This window comes from Protopterus annectens, chromosome 7.part0, assembly GCF_019279795.1.
Source record: "Protopterus annectens isolate FY-2018-M chromosome 7.part0, PAN1.0, whole genome shotgun sequence".
NCBI classification, from domain to species: Eukaryota; Metazoa; Chordata; order Ceratodontiformes; family Protopteridae; genus Protopterus; species Protopterus annectens.
Window position 1 is genome coordinate 1159393999 of NC_056739.1, and position 18425 is coordinate 1159412423.

The 18425-nt window shown below is 43.7% G+C and overlaps 1 protein-coding gene across 5 annotated transcripts in view; it reads left to right on the top strand.

The window, feature by feature from the left end:
* The window catches only part of HERC1 (HECT and RLD domain containing E3 ubiquitin protein ligase family member 1), a 3987333-nt gene that overhangs the window by 3517431 nt on the left and 451477 nt on the right, over positions 1-18425 (top strand). For all 5 annotated transcript variants that reach the window (XM_044077739.1, XM_044077741.1, XM_044077740.1 and 2 more), the window contains exon 68: positions 7060-7162. In XM_044077739.1, coding sequence (XP_043933674.1) covers positions 7060-7162 — 103 coding nt within the window. The remainder of the gene's footprint in view (positions 1-7059; positions 7163-18425) is intronic.

The window sequence follows — 18425 nt, forward strand, 5'->3', positions numbered from 1 at the left end:
TGTTCCCCCTTGGCTTCTACCTTTGAGGCAGTGGAGAGATCTCTATCCAAGGCTGGAGAGCAGACATCCTTACCTGTCTTGTGCTCCACAACTGATATCCCTGAGCCCTAATCCTGCACAGTCTGTCCTGCTGAGACAGCCAGCTCATACTAGCCTTCCGAGTCATCTCTAGACCTTCCCTCTGCAGAGGTTCCTCAGACGCATAAGTATAGCAAATAAAAGTAGCTTAAGTAGGAATCAAGCCAGAACTTATAAAAAATACCAATGGCTCAGTTAAATTCCCAGAGTTTAATAAAAAGCAAAATGCAGACTTTTCACATCATACCACTGCTTCATCAGGTATTAAAAGGTTTCTTTCAAATGTAATACTCATTAAATAGCAAATGGTCATAGTCAAATGTTATAAAACATCCAATAAAATTACACTTTTATCTAAAATGTTTGCATTTCAAAATAGATTTAATTTACACAACTTCATTTAAACTGGGGGTGTGGTCAGCTTAAAAAAGGAAATCCACCTATACTCTTCCTCTCTCAGTTAAAGAACAATGTCACCCTTTCTAATATTTTGTTTAAGGACAGTTATTACTGCAGTGCTTGTGTAAAGCATTTATGCTTACTTCTTGCCTAATATCCGATAGATGTTGACATATCCTTTCTTTTAATTGTTTATTACTTTTAGCAATGTAGAAGTCTGGACATTCCTCACATAGCGCTATGTATACCAGGTGTTCACTACCACAGTCCACATATTGACGTAGACTAATTTCTTTATTTAAAAGGGGATGATTAAACTTTCCACTTCTATAAACGAATTTACAAAAAGCACGTTTATAACATGGTTGTACCTAGCATCAGTGTAATTCTGCTGCACCTTATAACAAAGAATCTGTTTTCATTTCCTATTATTTAATTATTCCTATTATTTAATATTATTATTATTATTAGGCGGGAGGGTGGTGTAATGGTTAAGGTGTTTACCTTAAAAACACAAGGTGCAGTGTTTGATTCTCACAGGGGTAATTAGCTAGGCTTAAAAATGGTCCATGAGGGCAGTTAGCCTAGTAATAATCTATGAATCTATTTCTGAAACTCAAGTGGGGTTCCTGTAAAAACTGATCTAGTCCTCCAGCTTCTCTAAAGAAGATAACATATACCAATGCTTCCTAATGATATTTTGTATATCTAAAGCTCTCATAATATGAGTTAACACATATCCTGAGCCTACATCCATGCCATCCATAACCGTTAGATCTGAAATAGTTTACTTCATTTGGTCTTCAACCTGTGGGTATTCGGATTTGGATCGGATCTGAGACGGCCACATCACTAGCATCTGATCCGAACTCCAAGCTCCTCCCCTTACCCATAATGCCCTCTGTCTCCTTCTTTCCCTCCCTTAGATCTTGTTTGCCACTGAAAAGCTAAGCATCGTGGTCACTGAGCTCCAGGCAATTTATTTGGATAAGTGATACTTTTTCCCTTTACTGTTAGAGTAGGATTTCCCTATATCCAGTTTTCAACCTCCCCTACCTCGCGTTGGTCATCGGTTGTTAAACTCTAAACTTTTTTTTTTTTTTTTTTTTTTTTATCATTTAATGTTGTCCCTTCTTTGGCCTTCCTCTACCCCTTCAGTAAGTAAGCGTGTGTGTGGGTTTGTGAGTGTTGGGCTTCCTTCTGAACATGGCTGAGAACCCCAAGCCTGCCTTCAGAAAATGTACAGAGTGTGGCCATAAGCTCTCTCCAGCGGATGGCCACACTCTGTGTGTAGTGTGTTTAGGAGTGGCTCACCTAGATACAGCCTGCTCTATTTGTGCGGGCTTCAATCTTAGAGCCCTCAAGGACAGGAGGGCTTAACTAATGATGAAAGGACTACTATTTGCTTCAGGGACTGCTGTCCCTGCTACTACTACTGTGACTTTTACTACAGTTTCTGCCCCTTGCCAGGCCTCTGGGACTCAACCTCCTGTCTTGAGGCCTGTGAATGGGGAAAAGCGTCACAAGGACAGACCTAGAAAGCAGTCCCCGGACCGCTCGGCTCCATCGAGGCCGCCTTTAAAATCTCGGACTCTTCCTAGGCCCAGTACCCTTCGGCTCTGTTTGCCCAGGTTTTCCCCCGGAGCTGGAGGTATCTAGGCCCCATTCAGAGCCTCCCCTCACTGGCTCTCCTGGCCGGTGTTGGTGGATTCCTCTTCACGTTCCACCTGCGGCTTCAGTGAGTCAGAGATGGACAGGATGATGAAGTTCATCTTCACCCACATCCAGATGGAAGTCATCCCAGCCCCCTCTCCCTCCGGAGCAGGGAGCTTGCAGCCCTTTTTCACCCCCATAGCTTCTCCAATGCAACCCTTGGTTTTGGAGTCTTTGGATCCGAGAGCTCTCTGGGTCAGGGGGTCAGCGCCGACAGTACCCTGTGCCTCGATGCTGGCCATTGCCTTGAGCGTATCTGATCTGACTGGGTCAGATCCGAGCTCTCTGGGCCGTAGCCTCGGCATCAGATCCAAGGAGGTTCTGTTGCCTCTGAGTTTGTCGGAGCGCAGTCTCCCCCTTGGTATCTCTGCTCCTGCAGGCTCGGCTCTGACTCCCCCATTGGATCCAAGGGGAGCGGCTCCCTTACTTGCTTCCCAGGATGTCCACTGTCCTTCGGCATTTATCATGGTGGAGAGGGTCCTCTTGAGTGGGTCGCGACCACTGACTGTTTCCTCTTCAGAATCCATCCCGACTCCCTTGGTTCTGGGTATGGCTCTGGCCTTCCTGTCATGTCAGAGACTGCCCATGCTTGCTTTGCCTCATGGAGCACCCACTAGGGAGCAGCCAGAAGTTTGCGAGTCCCCCCCCCCCCGAGAGTCCTACTGAGGAGGCTCCTCTCAAATGAAAGTGTAAAAGGAGGCACTTGGACTCCTCCCTAGAGTCCCTCACAGATGGCACTGACTTAGAGGAAGGGGAAGGTTCCCCCAGGTCACCCACTGAGGATGCCTTCTTTTGAGACATCATGGAACCCCTACGCCAAAGAGGTGGTCCACCCTAAAACCAACCCTGGACGAGTCAGTGTTCCTAGAGGCATTTGGCATGGGCCCATCTACCTCCTGGGTGTCCCCACCTGCAGATCCACTGTTGGACCTAATCACCTCTAGAACATGGAAGGAACTGGACACCGTGGAGCCTATTCCAAAAAGACCAGACAAAGTGCTTAGCCCCCCCCCACCCCCACCCCCACTGGACAGGACCAGCTGAAATAAGGGGTCCCCAGTAGACGCTATGGTGGTGGAAGCTGCCACCAAGAAAGAGCTTGCGCAGGAGAGCTCTACGAGCCATCCTCTTGACTGGGAGTCGAGGACGATGGATCATCTGGGGAAGAGAGACTATGCTTCAACAACCTTCACCATAAGGGCGCTGAATTACATGGCACACGTCATCCGACTACAACGTGACTTAGTCAGGGAAGTCGCTGAGTCGCCCCTAGAGCCCACATCGACAGAGGGCAAGAAGATGTTCTCTGCGCACGTGGCCACTCTGAAAGCAGTTGTGAGTACGTCCATGCGCCTCCTTTTCCATGCCATGGAAGGGAGCCGCCAGGGTGGTTTGGTCCGGTGTTGCCATGCGGCGCCATGCCTGACTCTGTCAATTTTCGAAATCCTTCAAGGCGTTGTTTGCTAATGCCCCTATGATGGTTCTTCTCTGTTTGGGAAGTCCGTGCAAGAGACTCTAGTCCAGAGTGAGTAGAATGGGAAGACACTGTCTGCCGTCTGGATCCGCTTCTCCACTCCTTAAAGATCCTTCTCAAGGAATCAGTGAGGGGCAAAGAAGATGTGGTTCCAGAAATCTCAGTTCTCCCGGGACACTCAGGACTCTTCTTCCCCCAGAGGCAGAGGGGGTTTGAAGAACTTCGGGTCTCGAGAACCATTCTCAGACAGACCTGTGCAACAGCCCTGAGGGGTTGCCTGAATGCTCATCTCTGGAGGCAATCAGGGGCTGTCTTTCTTTACATCCAATGGAGTGGGAGTCCATTACAATAGACCGTTGGGTGTTACAAGTCATATCCAGAGGCTACTCCATCCCGTTTGTGGATCCACCTCCCCCACCAAAACTCTTCCCAGATGTTCCACCAGCATAAGGGGAGGAAGTAGCACTGGAGATAGAAAAGCTGCTAAGAAAACGAGTCATCCAACCCGTCCCCCCAGACCAGTCCAGATCGGGCACATCTTCCAGGTTCTTTTTAGTGCCAAAGAAAACGGAGGACCTAAGACCCATTCTGGATCTCTCCACTCTGAACCTGTCAGTAGCCAAGGAGAAATTCCAGATGGTCACGCTTCAGTCCATTCTGCCCTACCTGCAAGCAGAGAATTGGATGTGCTCGATCGACCTCCAGGATGTGTACTATCATTTCACAATGAACAGGCACTGCCACAGGTTTCTTCAGTTCCGGCTGGGGGCCAATTATTATCAATTCAGGGCCCTACCGTTTGGTCTCAGCAGAGCCCCCAGGGTGTTCATCAAAGTCATGGCGATGGTAGAGACCCACCTGAGGTTTCAGGGAATCCAGGTCTATCCCTACCTGGATGGTTGGCTCCTTGCTGCCCCTACCAAGCGTCTACTATGCCATGCCAGGGATTACTTCCTTCTTCTAGTAAATAGACTTGGTATTACAATCAACCTCAGCAAATATCTGACTCCAGTTCAGAGCTTAGACTTCATTGGAGCTTGGCTAAACACCATACAAATTAAAGTCTATCTCACCCCAGAAAGGGTAAACAATCTGAAACTTCACAGCTCTTACATCCTTCAGTCTCAGCTCCCCTCAGCAGAAGCAGTTCTGCTGGCCCTGTGTTCCATGACAGCCACTATCAATCTTCTACCCTTCGCATGTCTTCACATAAAAGTCCTCCAGTGGGCATTAGCAGTTCATTGGTCCCTTCTGGACCTTCCTTTGTCCCATCCGATATGCATATCCCGAGTTTGCAGGGAGTCACTTCTCTGGTGGACTCTCTCCCCAGAACTTGTCCTGGGACAGCACTTTCTTCCATCCTTTCCCACAACCACAGTGAACACAGCTGCCTCCCAGCTAGGGTGGTGGGGCATTGCTCGGGAAGGACAGTCCAAGGCACATGACCCCCTTCCGAGACCAATTTGCATATCAATGTCCTGGAGATGAGGATGGTTCTAGCGTTGCAGGCCCTTCGTGCCCATCTTCCTCTAGGGACTATTGCTATTCAGTCAGACAACATGTCAGTAATCTGGTATATGAACAGGAAGGGCGGAACCATATCCTACCCCGTTTGTTGAGAAGCCATGAGAGTGTGGGAATGGGCAGTTTCCACTGGCCACTTTCTGGTGGCAATGCACATTCTGGGACAGTCAAACATTCTGGTGGACAGGCTCAGCAGGACTATTGTGATGCCTTACGAGTGGTCTCGGAATCCTTCAGTAGCGGAACAGGTCTTCCTCCAGTGGGGGGGTCGGCCTTGCTGCGATCTCTTCGCATCTCCTTCCAATGTGAAATGCAGCGGGTTCTTTGCTCTGAACCCCCCCCCCCCCCAGGAGGAAGTCCCCAGAGATGCACTGGATCATTCTTGGCCTCCCGGTCTTCTTTATGCGTACTCCCCATTACCTCTCATCCCAAAGTTTTTTGAGAAAGCTTGCAGGCTGGAGAGCACAGTAATCCTCATTGCCCCATTCTGGCCTCGCCAAGTCTGGTTCCCCTTACTTTGGTCTCACCTGGTAGTTTCACCACAGATCTTGGATCCGGTCCTGGATCTCATTTCTCACCCCTTGGGGATTCCTCACCCAGACCTGGACAGTCTGAAACTCACAGCTTGGCTGCTCCAGTTCCAGAAATGACGACTCCCAGTTTATCCTCTCTGGTTAAAACCATTCTGGTGGCGGCTCACAAGTCTTCTACCAGAAAGATATATCATGGCACATGGAAACGCTTCTCTATTTGGGCCTCTCAACGGAACTTAGATCCCTTTACGGCTCTGGTTCTGGCTTTTCTGGAATTTCTATCTTGTATATTTCACCAAGGTGCTAGTTCTTCTACTGTTAAAGTCCAACTGGCTGCCATCTCTAACTTCCATGTGGGGGAAAACATGGCTTCCTTAGCCACTTCCAGGCTTTGTAAGACCTTCCTTAAAGGAACCTTTCTGTTACGACTCCCAGTGAAAGATCCAACACCTCCCTGGGATCTCACTTTTGTTCTGCAATCTCTAGTCTCCCCTCCCTTTGAGCCAGCGGCATCAGTCAATTTACAATTCCTTTTTGGAAAACTGTTTTTTTGGTGGCTATCATTTCTGCCAGGAGGGTATCGGAACTTCAAGCCTTGTCCATTAAAGTTCCTTACATGGTCTTTCATAAGGATAGGGTTTCCCTGCACACTAACCCTTCTTTTCTTGCTAAAGTGGCTTTGGAAACCAATATTAATCAAACAATCAATCTTCCTGTTTTCTTTCCAAATTTCCAAAACAGGGGTGAATACAAGTTGCATTCATTTGTTGGATGTACATAGACAACTTTATTTCTTGAACTAAGAAGTTGAGAGGTTTGTATACCTGTTAACTCAGGCACCATTGCTTGATCGATCTCTTTCTGTGTCACACAAACACACTTCTGCTTTCATGCTTGCATACACTCAAGCACACAGACAGAAACATGCATACACTTTTCTTTCTTTTTTAATGTTTCTTTTACAGCAAAAGCACTGCTTAGCAAGCGTAAAATAATGACCGTTAGATTTGTTAAAGTCCAAGCTTCATGGCAGCTTAATATGTTGCCGTAAAGCGGCGGACTCATTTTTCAATGGATGTAACACATACATTAGCACCCTGCTGGAGAACATTTGTTCTCCAATCAGAGTGGCAATGTACAGCTTGCCCATTCTGTAATGGTTCATTATGACATCAGCTCTGTTGAGACCACAGCCTGCTTTATTTGGTATTCAGGTTTGCAGAACTATCTTATTATAGATCAAGTAAGATTGGTCTGAAATTTTCTGAGTGTTATTTGTTTCATGATACTTTTAAAAACTGAATTGTAATTCTTTTTTTTTTTTTTTTTTTTTTTTAGAAAGTCGACATTCTGTGCGGTATTGGAATAAAAAAGGTTGCTTGTGGCACTCAGTTTTCAGTTGCTCTGACAAAAGATGGCCATGTTTATACCTTTGGGCAAGGTAAACTTTTTATTTGTAATAAACTGTTATTTGACATTACCACATATATAGTATCACTTTGTTGCTAGAAATTGTGATCTTTGTTAACATTTGAAAAAAGAAAGGAAATTATTTCTACCTGTATGACTGCATACATGTACAATAACCAGCTTAGCTTTTGTTTCCTTAAAATAGATAATGTTTCAGTTCTTCTTAACAAAGACAAGCATGCTTCAAAATACCGATAGTGCAGCAGCATGTTCATTTCTTGTGCTTGATTACTACAGTATTATGTTGCCATGAAGTGCTTTGTAGACAAAGTTCAAGAATGTAGTCCAGTTTGGAAAGCTTGATCATTCATACAGCATTTCACCTTTAAGAGCAGTATAATATTTGCATTTTGACTCTGTTGCCTTAAATACTCGACTAAAAAAGAAAACTCAAACTAAAACAACACAAACAAGGTGCCCAGACGAGTCCAAGGATCCAAAGAGATGTAACGCACTTTATTTAAAACAAATAACAAGCGTTTTCGCTTCTGTTAAAACGGAAGCTTCTTCAGCATAAAAAGAGCACAAGCTCACAGTATTTAAAAGCTAGTAAGTGACGTGTTATTGATGTCACCCAAATTAAACCATTTAAAATACATTTAAAGTAAAATGCCACAATGTGGTTAGGCAGCGTGTTTGCTTTGCTGCTTTAAATTTTGCTACTTGTTTTATAGTTTCTAGCAATGTTGACAATTTTTCTTGGTTGCTTGATTTACCCGCACACACACGAGTATATACACAACTTTAGATGTATACTCGTTTGGTTTTCTAAAACTAAAGTTACATTGTGGCATTTTGCTTTAAATGTATTTTAAATGGTTTAATTTGGGTGACATCAATAACACGTCACTTACTAGCTTTTAAATACTGTGAGCTTGCGCTCTTTTTATGCTGAAGAAGCTTCCGTTTTAACAGAAGCGAAAATGCTTGTTATTTGTTTTAAATAAAGTGCGTTACATCTCTTTGGATCCTTGGACTCGTCTGGGCACCTTGTTTGTGTTGTTTTAGTTTGAGTTTTCTTTTTTAGTCGAGTAGTATGCCTTCAGGTGTACCGTCGAGTCCGGGTTCACCTAACATCTTCGGCACTAACAGTGCGGACAATCTCCATGATCAAGCTAACATTCAAGCGCTTATGGTAGCGCTTTCTCAACGGCTAGACTCTATTAACTCCAGGTTGGATCATATTGAGAAAAACAGTGGCAGTCAAGGGCGGATTAATGTTTCATGTGTGCCGGATGGTAACTGCAATACGTCTGGAGCCAGTAACATGGATATTCCACCTGGTCAAGCACCACGGATGTTGGCGTCTGGCTCGCCTGGATTATCTGGGTCGGCAAGGTCGATTCTGGCGGGGCCGATTCATAACGCCTGGGGTCCTGTTTCCTCTAATACTGGCAATAACAGTAACAACAGGAATGGCGGTGTTAACGTCGTGGCTCAAATTAACACCGCTTTGCACTCTGGTACTCAAGAACGGGCTGGTGAAGCCGACTCACTTATTGGGATGCCCTCCATGTCCGAATGGGCAAAAGACTCTGCTGCCTTTTCTTTCGGCAGCCTAGCAGGTTTGGGCTCTTCGGTGACGGATTCTCCTAACCCAGGTAACACTACTGATAGTATTTCAGTCAATTTGAAAGTACTGGACAGTACACTATAAAAATTAAGAAACTCCAACTGGAAGTCTCTTACTTCCAACAGTGTTTAAAGGAAGGGGTTATACCCAAGGGACTTCGCAGTTCATTCACACCCACAGGTTTATTTACTGACTCTACTTTTTTGTCAGAACTAGAAGCCCTCTTTAACAAACAAGGGGCTGAACTCTTAGAGTTGATGGTTAAGAACTATTCTAAACACATCACTGTCTTACTTGACGAAGCCTCTAAACTTGATGACAGTATTAAAGCTGATGTGAACTTTTATAGATATAAATATGATTATAACCGGACTTTTACTAGCATTGATACAGTGCTAGTCAAATTGAAAGCTAACAAGGTCAAAAAGCTTTCGAGGGACAGACAAGCCTATCAGGCCAGTTCTGCCTACCTTAACCTGTTTAAAAAGACTAACAAACTAGGCAACCATGCAGAGAGAGATTCACAAGTGTTGGAAAATTCTAATGGCGAGGGGGGTACACAACCTCTCACTGATGCAGGTTTCGGCAGCGTTGATGGTGGTGTAGTAGGCGATGTGCAAGGCCCTAGGAGAAGCAATAGGATAAAATCATTTAATAAGAAAAACAATAACAATAATCAAAAGCCTTTTTTAGGGAGGAACAGCAATCGCTTTCAGAGGAACAAGAACTGGAACTGATTGAACCTTTTATGGAATCTATCAGCATATCACCGGGTGAAGTAGCTGGTGTTGGGACAACTCCGTCAGTGTTGTCCAATGTTAAAGGGGACTTTTTCATTTACAATTTTTCAGATGTCATTGTGGATGATGAACTAATTGAACTATTGGCTAAAGGCTTGAATTTTGTACCTGATTACAAATTCAGGCTAGCCAAAACGCTGATGGACTTAAAACTCTTTGTGCGTAAGCTCAATTTGAATGTTTTTTTTCAACAATGACCTTGTTGGGAACGCACCTAGTTTGAAGTTAACTAGTTCCTTCAACCCTCCCTTACACCCTAGTCTATTCACGTTTGAGAAAGCATGTGAATTGGATTTTAGGCAGTTATATACAACATTGAGAGATGATGGGAGTAGTTGAAATATCACTGCTGAACAGCTTTTGGCCTTGAATAAAATTTGTAGCTCGGCTGTGAGAGTTATCAAACCAGATAAGGGCGGGGGTTTAGTTATTTTTGATAGGATGGAATATTCTACTCGTATGTTGAAGGTAATAGATTCACCAGCCTATGAAAGCTCCTCGTTAAATGAATTAACGGGCACTTATAATAGAATTAGAGGCTGTTTTAGGGACCTGTACCTTGAGGGAAGGATTAACATTGATACTTACAACTTCATTAACATTTCCTACCCCAGGGTACCAGTTATGTTCGGGATCCCTAAAATTCATAAAAGCCTCACTGATCCACCTATGCGTGCCTTAGTGGATGGTAGATGTTCCATCACACATCCTTGTGCTCGTCTTATTGACAGCATTATCAGTAAATACTTGAAAACTATCCTCCAAATCTGTAAGGATTCATGGTCCTTTCTGAGTTTGATTAATGAAGTCCAATTCGACAGCAGCCTCAACTTTTTGACCATCGATGTTGTTGATTTATATACATCAATACCACACGAGGAGGCTGTCGAATGGATTGAACTCATGCTCCGGGAATGCGGAGCGTCCGATAATGACATCTACCTGGTCACAGTATTGCTTGACATAGTTTTGTCCTCTAATTTCTTTATCTTTGATGGCCACTACTACCTCCAAAAGAAAGGCATAGCAATGGGTTCCCCATGCGGCAGCAGTGTTGCTAACATGTTTGTTGCCTACTGGGAGAACAAGTTCCTGTTCAACCATTCAATTTTCGTGGAGTGCTCTAAGATCTACACTTGTTTTCTTGACGATGTGTTTGTGCTATTCAAAGGGAGTGAGGCTGATGCCTTGAACTTGTTAGCACACATGAACTCTTCAACAGATTTTTTGAAATTCACTCACCACTTTTCATCCTTTGAGATTGACTATCTGGACGTCCAATTGGTTAAAGACATTAGTAACAACAGATTTTGTTCATCTATTTTCAGGAAGGCAACTTATTGCAATTCTTTTTTGCATTTTACAAGTTGCCACCCCTGGAGGCAGAAGCGTTCTATTGTCAAGGGGCAACTGGTCAGGGCTGCCCGTATGTGCAGCACCGAGGATGCGTTTGACAAAGAATGTTCACTACTGTTGGATATGTTTTTAAACCGCGGATACCCTGAAGAACTCATCTTCGATCTAATAGGTGAAGTGTCAACTAAACGGTTGAACGGAACTTATTTGCCATTGCTATTACCTAATGAGCAGGCATACTCAGTTGAAAATTGTGTATTTTCTCCGAGCCAGTTAGGGAGTTCAATTACCATTACTGACAATAATGTCGACGCTTTCAACGTCTGTAATAGGTCAAACCTCTCTACTGGCTTTATTTCTCCGTTTAATTTACATTCTGGTTCTTTATGTTCAATCATCCGTAAGAACTGGTATTTCATCATTAATGCTGGGCTCCATGAAAGGTTGGGCACTACCCCGGTTTTCACATTTAAGAGAGGCTATAACCTTAAAGACATGTTACAGAGAAACAGGTCAGTTGACCTTATGGTTAGACATAAGGGGACATACCTTTGTGGTTGTTGTAAATGGTGTACACATTTACGTGTAGGAAATTCCTTTTCCATTGGTAAGAGGAAGTTTGCTATCAACCATAAGATCAACTGCAACACCAAATCTATTGTATATGTGGCCTTTTGTGAATGCTGTTATGCATTTTATGTTGGTAAGACGGATCGCCGATTTAGGGACCGTATTTACCAACATTTATACGCTATTAAGAACAAGAGGAGCGATAATGCCCTCTCTAAGCACATTCTGAACAACTGCGGCCACAATTTCAAATTTATGGGCATTGACAATGTAAAATGTGACGTTAGGGGTGGCCCGCAATCTTTAATTTTAGAGACCCATGAGTTAGAGTGGCAACTATTATTAGATGCTTTCTCCTACCCGGGTCTCAATGACAACTGTAATATTGCTTCTATTTTAAAGTATAGAACCTATCTCAGGTAACTGCTGTGTTAGCATAGTTTTTTACATGAGTTTCATTAATCATGTTAGAATAGGGCAGTATTTACCCACTTTTGGGTATTAATCTCTTAGCCTTTTGTTAAGTGGTCCCTTGTAAAAGGTTTCTTAATGACAATTATAATATTTCCTTCTGGGCAATGTTTTACTATTGTTTATACAACACTTTTTACATGTGTTTTAAGAACCACGTTAGCACAGTCATAATGTTAATTTTATACATGTTTATAGCTGTTTGTTCCTCTTTATGCACAGGACATTTAATTAAAAAAGTGGTTAGGCAGCGTGTTTGCTTTGCTGCTTTAAATTTTGCTACTTGTTTTATAGTTTCTAGCAATGTTGACAATTTTTCTTGGTTGCTTGATTTACCCGCACACACACGAGTATATACACAACTTTAGATGTATACTCGTTTGGTTTTCTAAAACTAAAGTTACATTGTGGCATTTTGCTTTAAATGTATTTTAAATGGTTTAATTTGGGTGACATCAATAACATGTCACTTACTAGCTTTTAAATACTGTGAGCTTGCGCTCTTTTTATGCTGAAGAAGCTTCCGTTTTAACAGAAGCGAAAACGCTTGTTATTTGTTTTAAATAAAGTGCGTTACATCTCTTTGGATCCTTGGACTCGTCTGGGCACCTTGTTTGTGCTGTTGCCTTAAATAAGAAAAATCCATCCAGGTAGCCATGGCAGTAGTTCAAAACACTGGATGTATGTATAAGTTGAGAAGTTTATGAAAAAAAGGTATTGAAAATAGGATTAGACTTCTGCATGAGTAATGGAATGAATCATATATCCTGACAGAGAAATGCCATCCCTAAAGATAAGAGCATGTTCACAGTGAGGTATATAGGTAGCTGCTGTCATCCAGGGGAGAAATCCCCCCCCCCCCCCCAGTTAATGTAATTTCTGCTTTGGGAAAGCAAAGTAAAAATAATTAATGAATCTCTATTGCGGACAGTGTGCAGTGTAACCACTGCCCACAGATAAATATAGTTGTTTTTTGCAGTCACCTCTGTGATGGGAAAAAAAAGTTCAAGAAATAATGGCCACAGACTTGTAATTGCTTCTGTCATTCATGGACTCACCCTCCGCCAATATCAACAGGAGAAAAAAGTTAAAGAAAAACAATGAATTGATCTGCTGTGGCATTGTGTACTGTTACCACTGCCCACAGATATTAACATCTCTACTTTTACAAGGAGCAGTGCATTTTAATGGGTTTTAGACTTTGATATTGTTCCTTGACTTATTCTCGACATTGCATGAAATCCCCTTATTCACAACTACTTCCAGATAAAATTCATTATCTCATGACAGGCTAATTCACATGTTATTGTATTCCAGTCTGTCATTATTCAGTCAGAGTAATAAATAGATGTCAGTAGTTTTTTTTTCTATCTAAATGTTTTTTGTTTCAATGTGGTATTGAGTCTACAGAGCCACAGAGGTGAGAGCCATATGGAGGGGCCATTATTCAGAAGGCCTTGAGGCTTTTGACTTTGCATGCATTCTGGCTCTGAGGATATTTATGATGGCACTAAGCTGTGGGGGTAAGATTGGACCACGTCACCACACCCCTTTGGTAAGAGTGTTAGTGAACCACATCACTGGTGGGGATTGTTAAATCATACTTGAGTGCATGCTTATGCACACCCACTATCAAGGCTACTATCTTAACATCTATTCTCAAGCCCCAAGTTTTGCATCTTAGCCCCTTCTCCTTGAGGAACAGTGCATTCAACAGCCAGTTACCCCATTACCAAAATGGTCATCAGACACTTCATTTAGTCAAGACATTGCAAAACAAGTCCAGCACTTGATGTGTGCCTGTTCCGAGTCATCATCATCAGCCCCCTTTTTCCCATTTTTCTACATAGGGTCGGGGTATCTCGTTAACTGTCGCCAACTCAGTGCCACACTCCTGCCTTCTTCAACACTCATGCCTGACTGTCGCAGATCTTCTTTCACACAATTCATTCACCTCTTTGCTGGATGTCCTCACTTCCGCTTACCTTCTTCCTGTCTGTCCCAAATCTTCCTCACCAGATTGTCTTCTGCTTTTCTACACGTGTCCAAACCACCATAATCTGTTCTCTTTGATATTTTCTGCAATTGGAGCTATTTGGCTTCTGCTCTTATGTCCTCATTTCTTTGTCTGTCCCACAGTGTGCATCCTACCACCTTTCTCAGGCACTTCATTTCCATCACCTCTGGCTTCTTCAGTTGTTCTGCCTTTACTGCCCAGGTTTCTGTACCATACAGTAGTACTGGTCGCACCACTGTCTTGGACACCTTTTCAGTTTCTTTGGCATTCTTCTATCATAGACTACACCTGATAATCTATGCCAGTTGGCTGCAACCCCTCTGATTCTAGCTTTCACTTCTTCATTCAGACTACCCTTCTCCTCAACTACTCTTCCCAGATACTTGAAGCTGTTTACCTGTTCCACCGTCTTTCCTTCTGTCTCTAGTCTCAGCTTCTTCTGATTTCCCCAATTTGCTGCCATTGCCACCGTCTTGTCTGTGCTTAGTTTTATCCCATGTGCCTTCAGATTTGCATTCCATTCTCCTATCCTTTGCTGAAGCTCTAGCTCAGAGTCTGCCTGTACTGCCAAATCGTCTGCATACAGCAGCTTTGTTGATCCGTCCCCTCCAACCTGTTTGCTAATGTAGTCCATCACCAGTATGAACAGCAGTGGGCTCAGAGCTGAACCCTGATGTACACCCACTCCCACTGGGAACCCCTTTGTGAGGCCAAACACTGTTCGTACTTGAGTCATTGGGTCCTTGTACATAGCTTGCACTAATCCTACCAATGTTTCTGGGACTTCAAACCACCACAGAACTGCCCAGATCAGCTTTCTTGTGATCTTGTCATATGCTTTCTCCAAGTCTAGGAATTCCCAGTTGGACTCTCTCCTCATCTCTAGCTTCTTCTCAAGTATCTGTCTCAATGCAAACATTGGGTCAGTTGTGCTGCATCCTGATCTGAATCCAAACTGCTCATCTCCCATCTTACATTCTACTACTGTGTGTATCTGTTTATCAGTCACCCTCTCCAGAACTTTTATGCAATGTAATAGGAGTTTGGTGCATCTGTACTGCCCACAGTTGTGAATGTCCCATTTGTTTTTGTACACTTGCACGAGTTTGCTTATCCTCTAGTCATCTGGGATACGCCTTTCTCTCCATACTGCTAATAGTACCCTCAGGAGCCATTTCTCCCCTGTCTCACCCAGCGTGTTTATCATATCAGTTGTGACCTCATCTGAGCCTGCTGCTTTCCCTGACTTCATCTTCCTTAGTGCTGTTCTTGCTTCTACTAGGGTCCCTCTTCTTCTTCTCTCATCGTAGGCTGTTTCTGGGGCAATACAGTTTCTGTGGGGTTTTCTTCATTCAGAAGTTGCTGGAAATACTCCTTCCATCTGCCTTTGATGTCCTTTGGGGTGGTGAGCAGGTTGTTGCTGGCATCGATTATGAAGGGTATCTGACTATCTTCAGATGGCTCAGACCAGATGGCTTAGTGGTTAAGGTCTTTGCCTCTCATGCACAAGGTACAAGGTTCGTTCTTGACCTCTGACCAGTGCCTGTTTGGAGTTTGCATGATTTCTTCATGTTTCACTGTTGCAGTCATTACATTTGGGTTATCTGCTTGCAGGTAGCCCTCAGTCGGCCTGATTATCAAAGTTTTGGGTCCTGCATCGGTTGCTGTCTCATCTTCCATGACATCAGGTAGTCAGGGGTATAAAGCATGCAGCCGATGTCATTACATCAGTCTTTCTTGCTGTGCGGTGCCCAAAGCAGAAGCAGTTCACAAGTGCTGGTCTGCCGACTCCTGAAATTTTCATGTTTCAGATCCGAAGTCTTCAACAAAGCTAAGTACCCCATTGGGGATCCTTTTTCTTGCTCTAAACCGATGTCAGTAAAAGTTAACAATTGTGTTACTTGTGAAAAGCAAATACCTCTTAAAGATTTTCATTCGTACTGCATTCCTTGCTTTGGCCTAGACCACAATGTCCCTCGCTGTTGGTTTTGTGCCTTATTCAAACCTCAAACTATTTGTCGTCGGTTCATTTTTGCATCTAAATATTTTGGTACTTGGTTCAATTATCCAGAAATGGCTTCGTTAAGTCACCCGACTACCGACATTCCAAAAAAATGCAAAGATAAAACAGAGACAGACTGCATAGGTCCAAAGCTGCCAATGACACTTCCGTTAAGCTAGTCGCCAGTTCGCCGGTACTCAGTGAGGTGCTTTCGCAGCCCCTGATACCCGCTACTTCAGATTTGCAGGCCTCTACTGAGACCCATTTGGAGTCCGGTATGCCACGAGATGCTTCTTCGACTATGGAACCTGCGGATGTCTCTACCTTGGATGGGTCCGGAGCTGCTGTACAGGCACCGACTTCTGAGGGTGTACTCAGGCCTACTGACTTGCATATTAAACTGACGCCATCTTCTTCTTTAAGGTCTAAAACTCGATCCACGCCTGGAAAACCGACGCTCAGACTGCATGGCTAGGCCCTTATGCCTAAAAAACAAATGATAAAAATGGCTGAACACCTTATTACTCTAATCAGGGGAAGCCACCCTTCATAAGAGACCTAGAACTGATTTTCCTTCTGATTCTTCTGATCAGGATTCTGAAATTTTTGTTTTTTCTAATGACCAGGATTTGCCCTTATCTACCTATGAAGATTCTGATGCAGAGGACTCCATTTCCTCTGCTTCCCCTCCAGAGGATTTCTCTTTTGGTGAAACTTTGTATACTCTTAGGGAGTATTTCCGCTGGGAAAGCCAGGATTACTCCGACTCCAAAAAGAGGTTAGGGAATTCTTACTCCTACCTCAACACAGGCCTTTAGCTATCCCTCCTGTACTGGACATTGTTGATGATGCCTTCTTGGAATCTAGCCTGGCCCCTGACACTTTACCTCAGGCTGAGAATAGCAACACAACAAGTTCAAGTTCCAAGAATCCAATACACTTATACGCCAAAAGGTTTAATAGAAGCAAAGCTTTCGGGTTAACCACCCTTCATCCTGCTGCTGATCCTGAGACCATTTCACAGTGACCCAAAGGCATTAAGGCTACTGCTGCCAAAAATCCTACCCCTTCTGATAGAGATTCTAGAGCCTTGGACAGATGGGGTAAGAAGGTATACACTTCTGCTACTTTGGCCATTAGGGCTTTAAATTGCCAGTTTCATTTCATATGTTAAAGTACCAGCAGCATATTATGGGACTACTTAAACAGAAAATGATGTTGATTCCTGACTGTGCTGAACACACAGAATTACAGGATTTAATGCATTCTGCTGAACAAGTTGGTAAACATACTTTGCAATGTGGTTTTGACTCTTTAGAAGCATCTTGCAGGGCGGCGGTCTGTACTTAGAAGGCATGCTTGGCTTAAGGAGCAAAACTTGCCAGATCATTTTAAAGCTAAATTACTGGATGCTCCCTTAAAACAAGACCGGTTGTTTGGCAACAAAGCAGAAGTCGTCCTCAAAGAGATGGAGGAAGAAGCTAAATCTATGCAAACTGTTAAACATTTCCTGCAAGTACAGCCTCCCAGATTTAGTAGGCATTAGCCTTCAAAGAATTGGTCCTTTCCTGCCACTTCCAGGCCTTCTCAGTCCAAACCCAGGAACAGCAGACCATCTAGGTTACAGTCTCAAGCTACGCACAGGCCTAAGCAGTAGGGGGCTCCCACTTCCAAAGCAGGAAGTAGTAAGACATCCCCCTACGGAAAAATGTCACAATGACTTAACATTAACCCTTCCAAGCCCTGCTCAACTGCCTGCTCCCTTAGGAGGAAAGCTCGCCTTGCATGCAAAAAACTGGGAAAACTCATTACCCAAGACAAATGGATTTTAAATATAGTTTTCCAAGGATACAGATTCCACTTCCACACCCTACCAACCCCAAACGGTTGGCCAGACCTACCCCAAAATCAGTGGGCAGAGGCTCAACAGCAGGTTCTCTCTCTTCTAAGTATCAGGGCTATTCAACCTGTCCCAGCAGAAGAAAGAGGACAAGGTTTTTATTCAAGTCTTTTCCTGGTACCCAGAAAAGACAGCTCCTGGAGTCCTATCCTGGACTTCTCTATTCTAAACACCTTTTTGGTAATCCCAAAATTCAAAATGCTAACACTTCAACAGCTACTTCCTATGCTAGGCAAAGATGCCTGGTTGGCAACCTTAGTCTTAAAGGAAGCTTACCTGCACATTCCAATAAGGGAATCTTGCAGGAAATACCTACGCTTCAGGGCAGGCTCCATGCACCGTCAGTTCTCTGCACTTCCCTTTGGCTTATCTACTGCGCCCGGGGTATTCACAAAGCGTCTAGCTCCAGCCATTGCATTTTTCAGGCAGAGAAATATTCAGATATACCCATACCTGGACGATTGTCTGATTCAGGCAGAAAGCCAGGACTTGCTATTAAAACATCTGGCATTCGTAAAGAAACTTCTAACCTCACTGGGGTACAC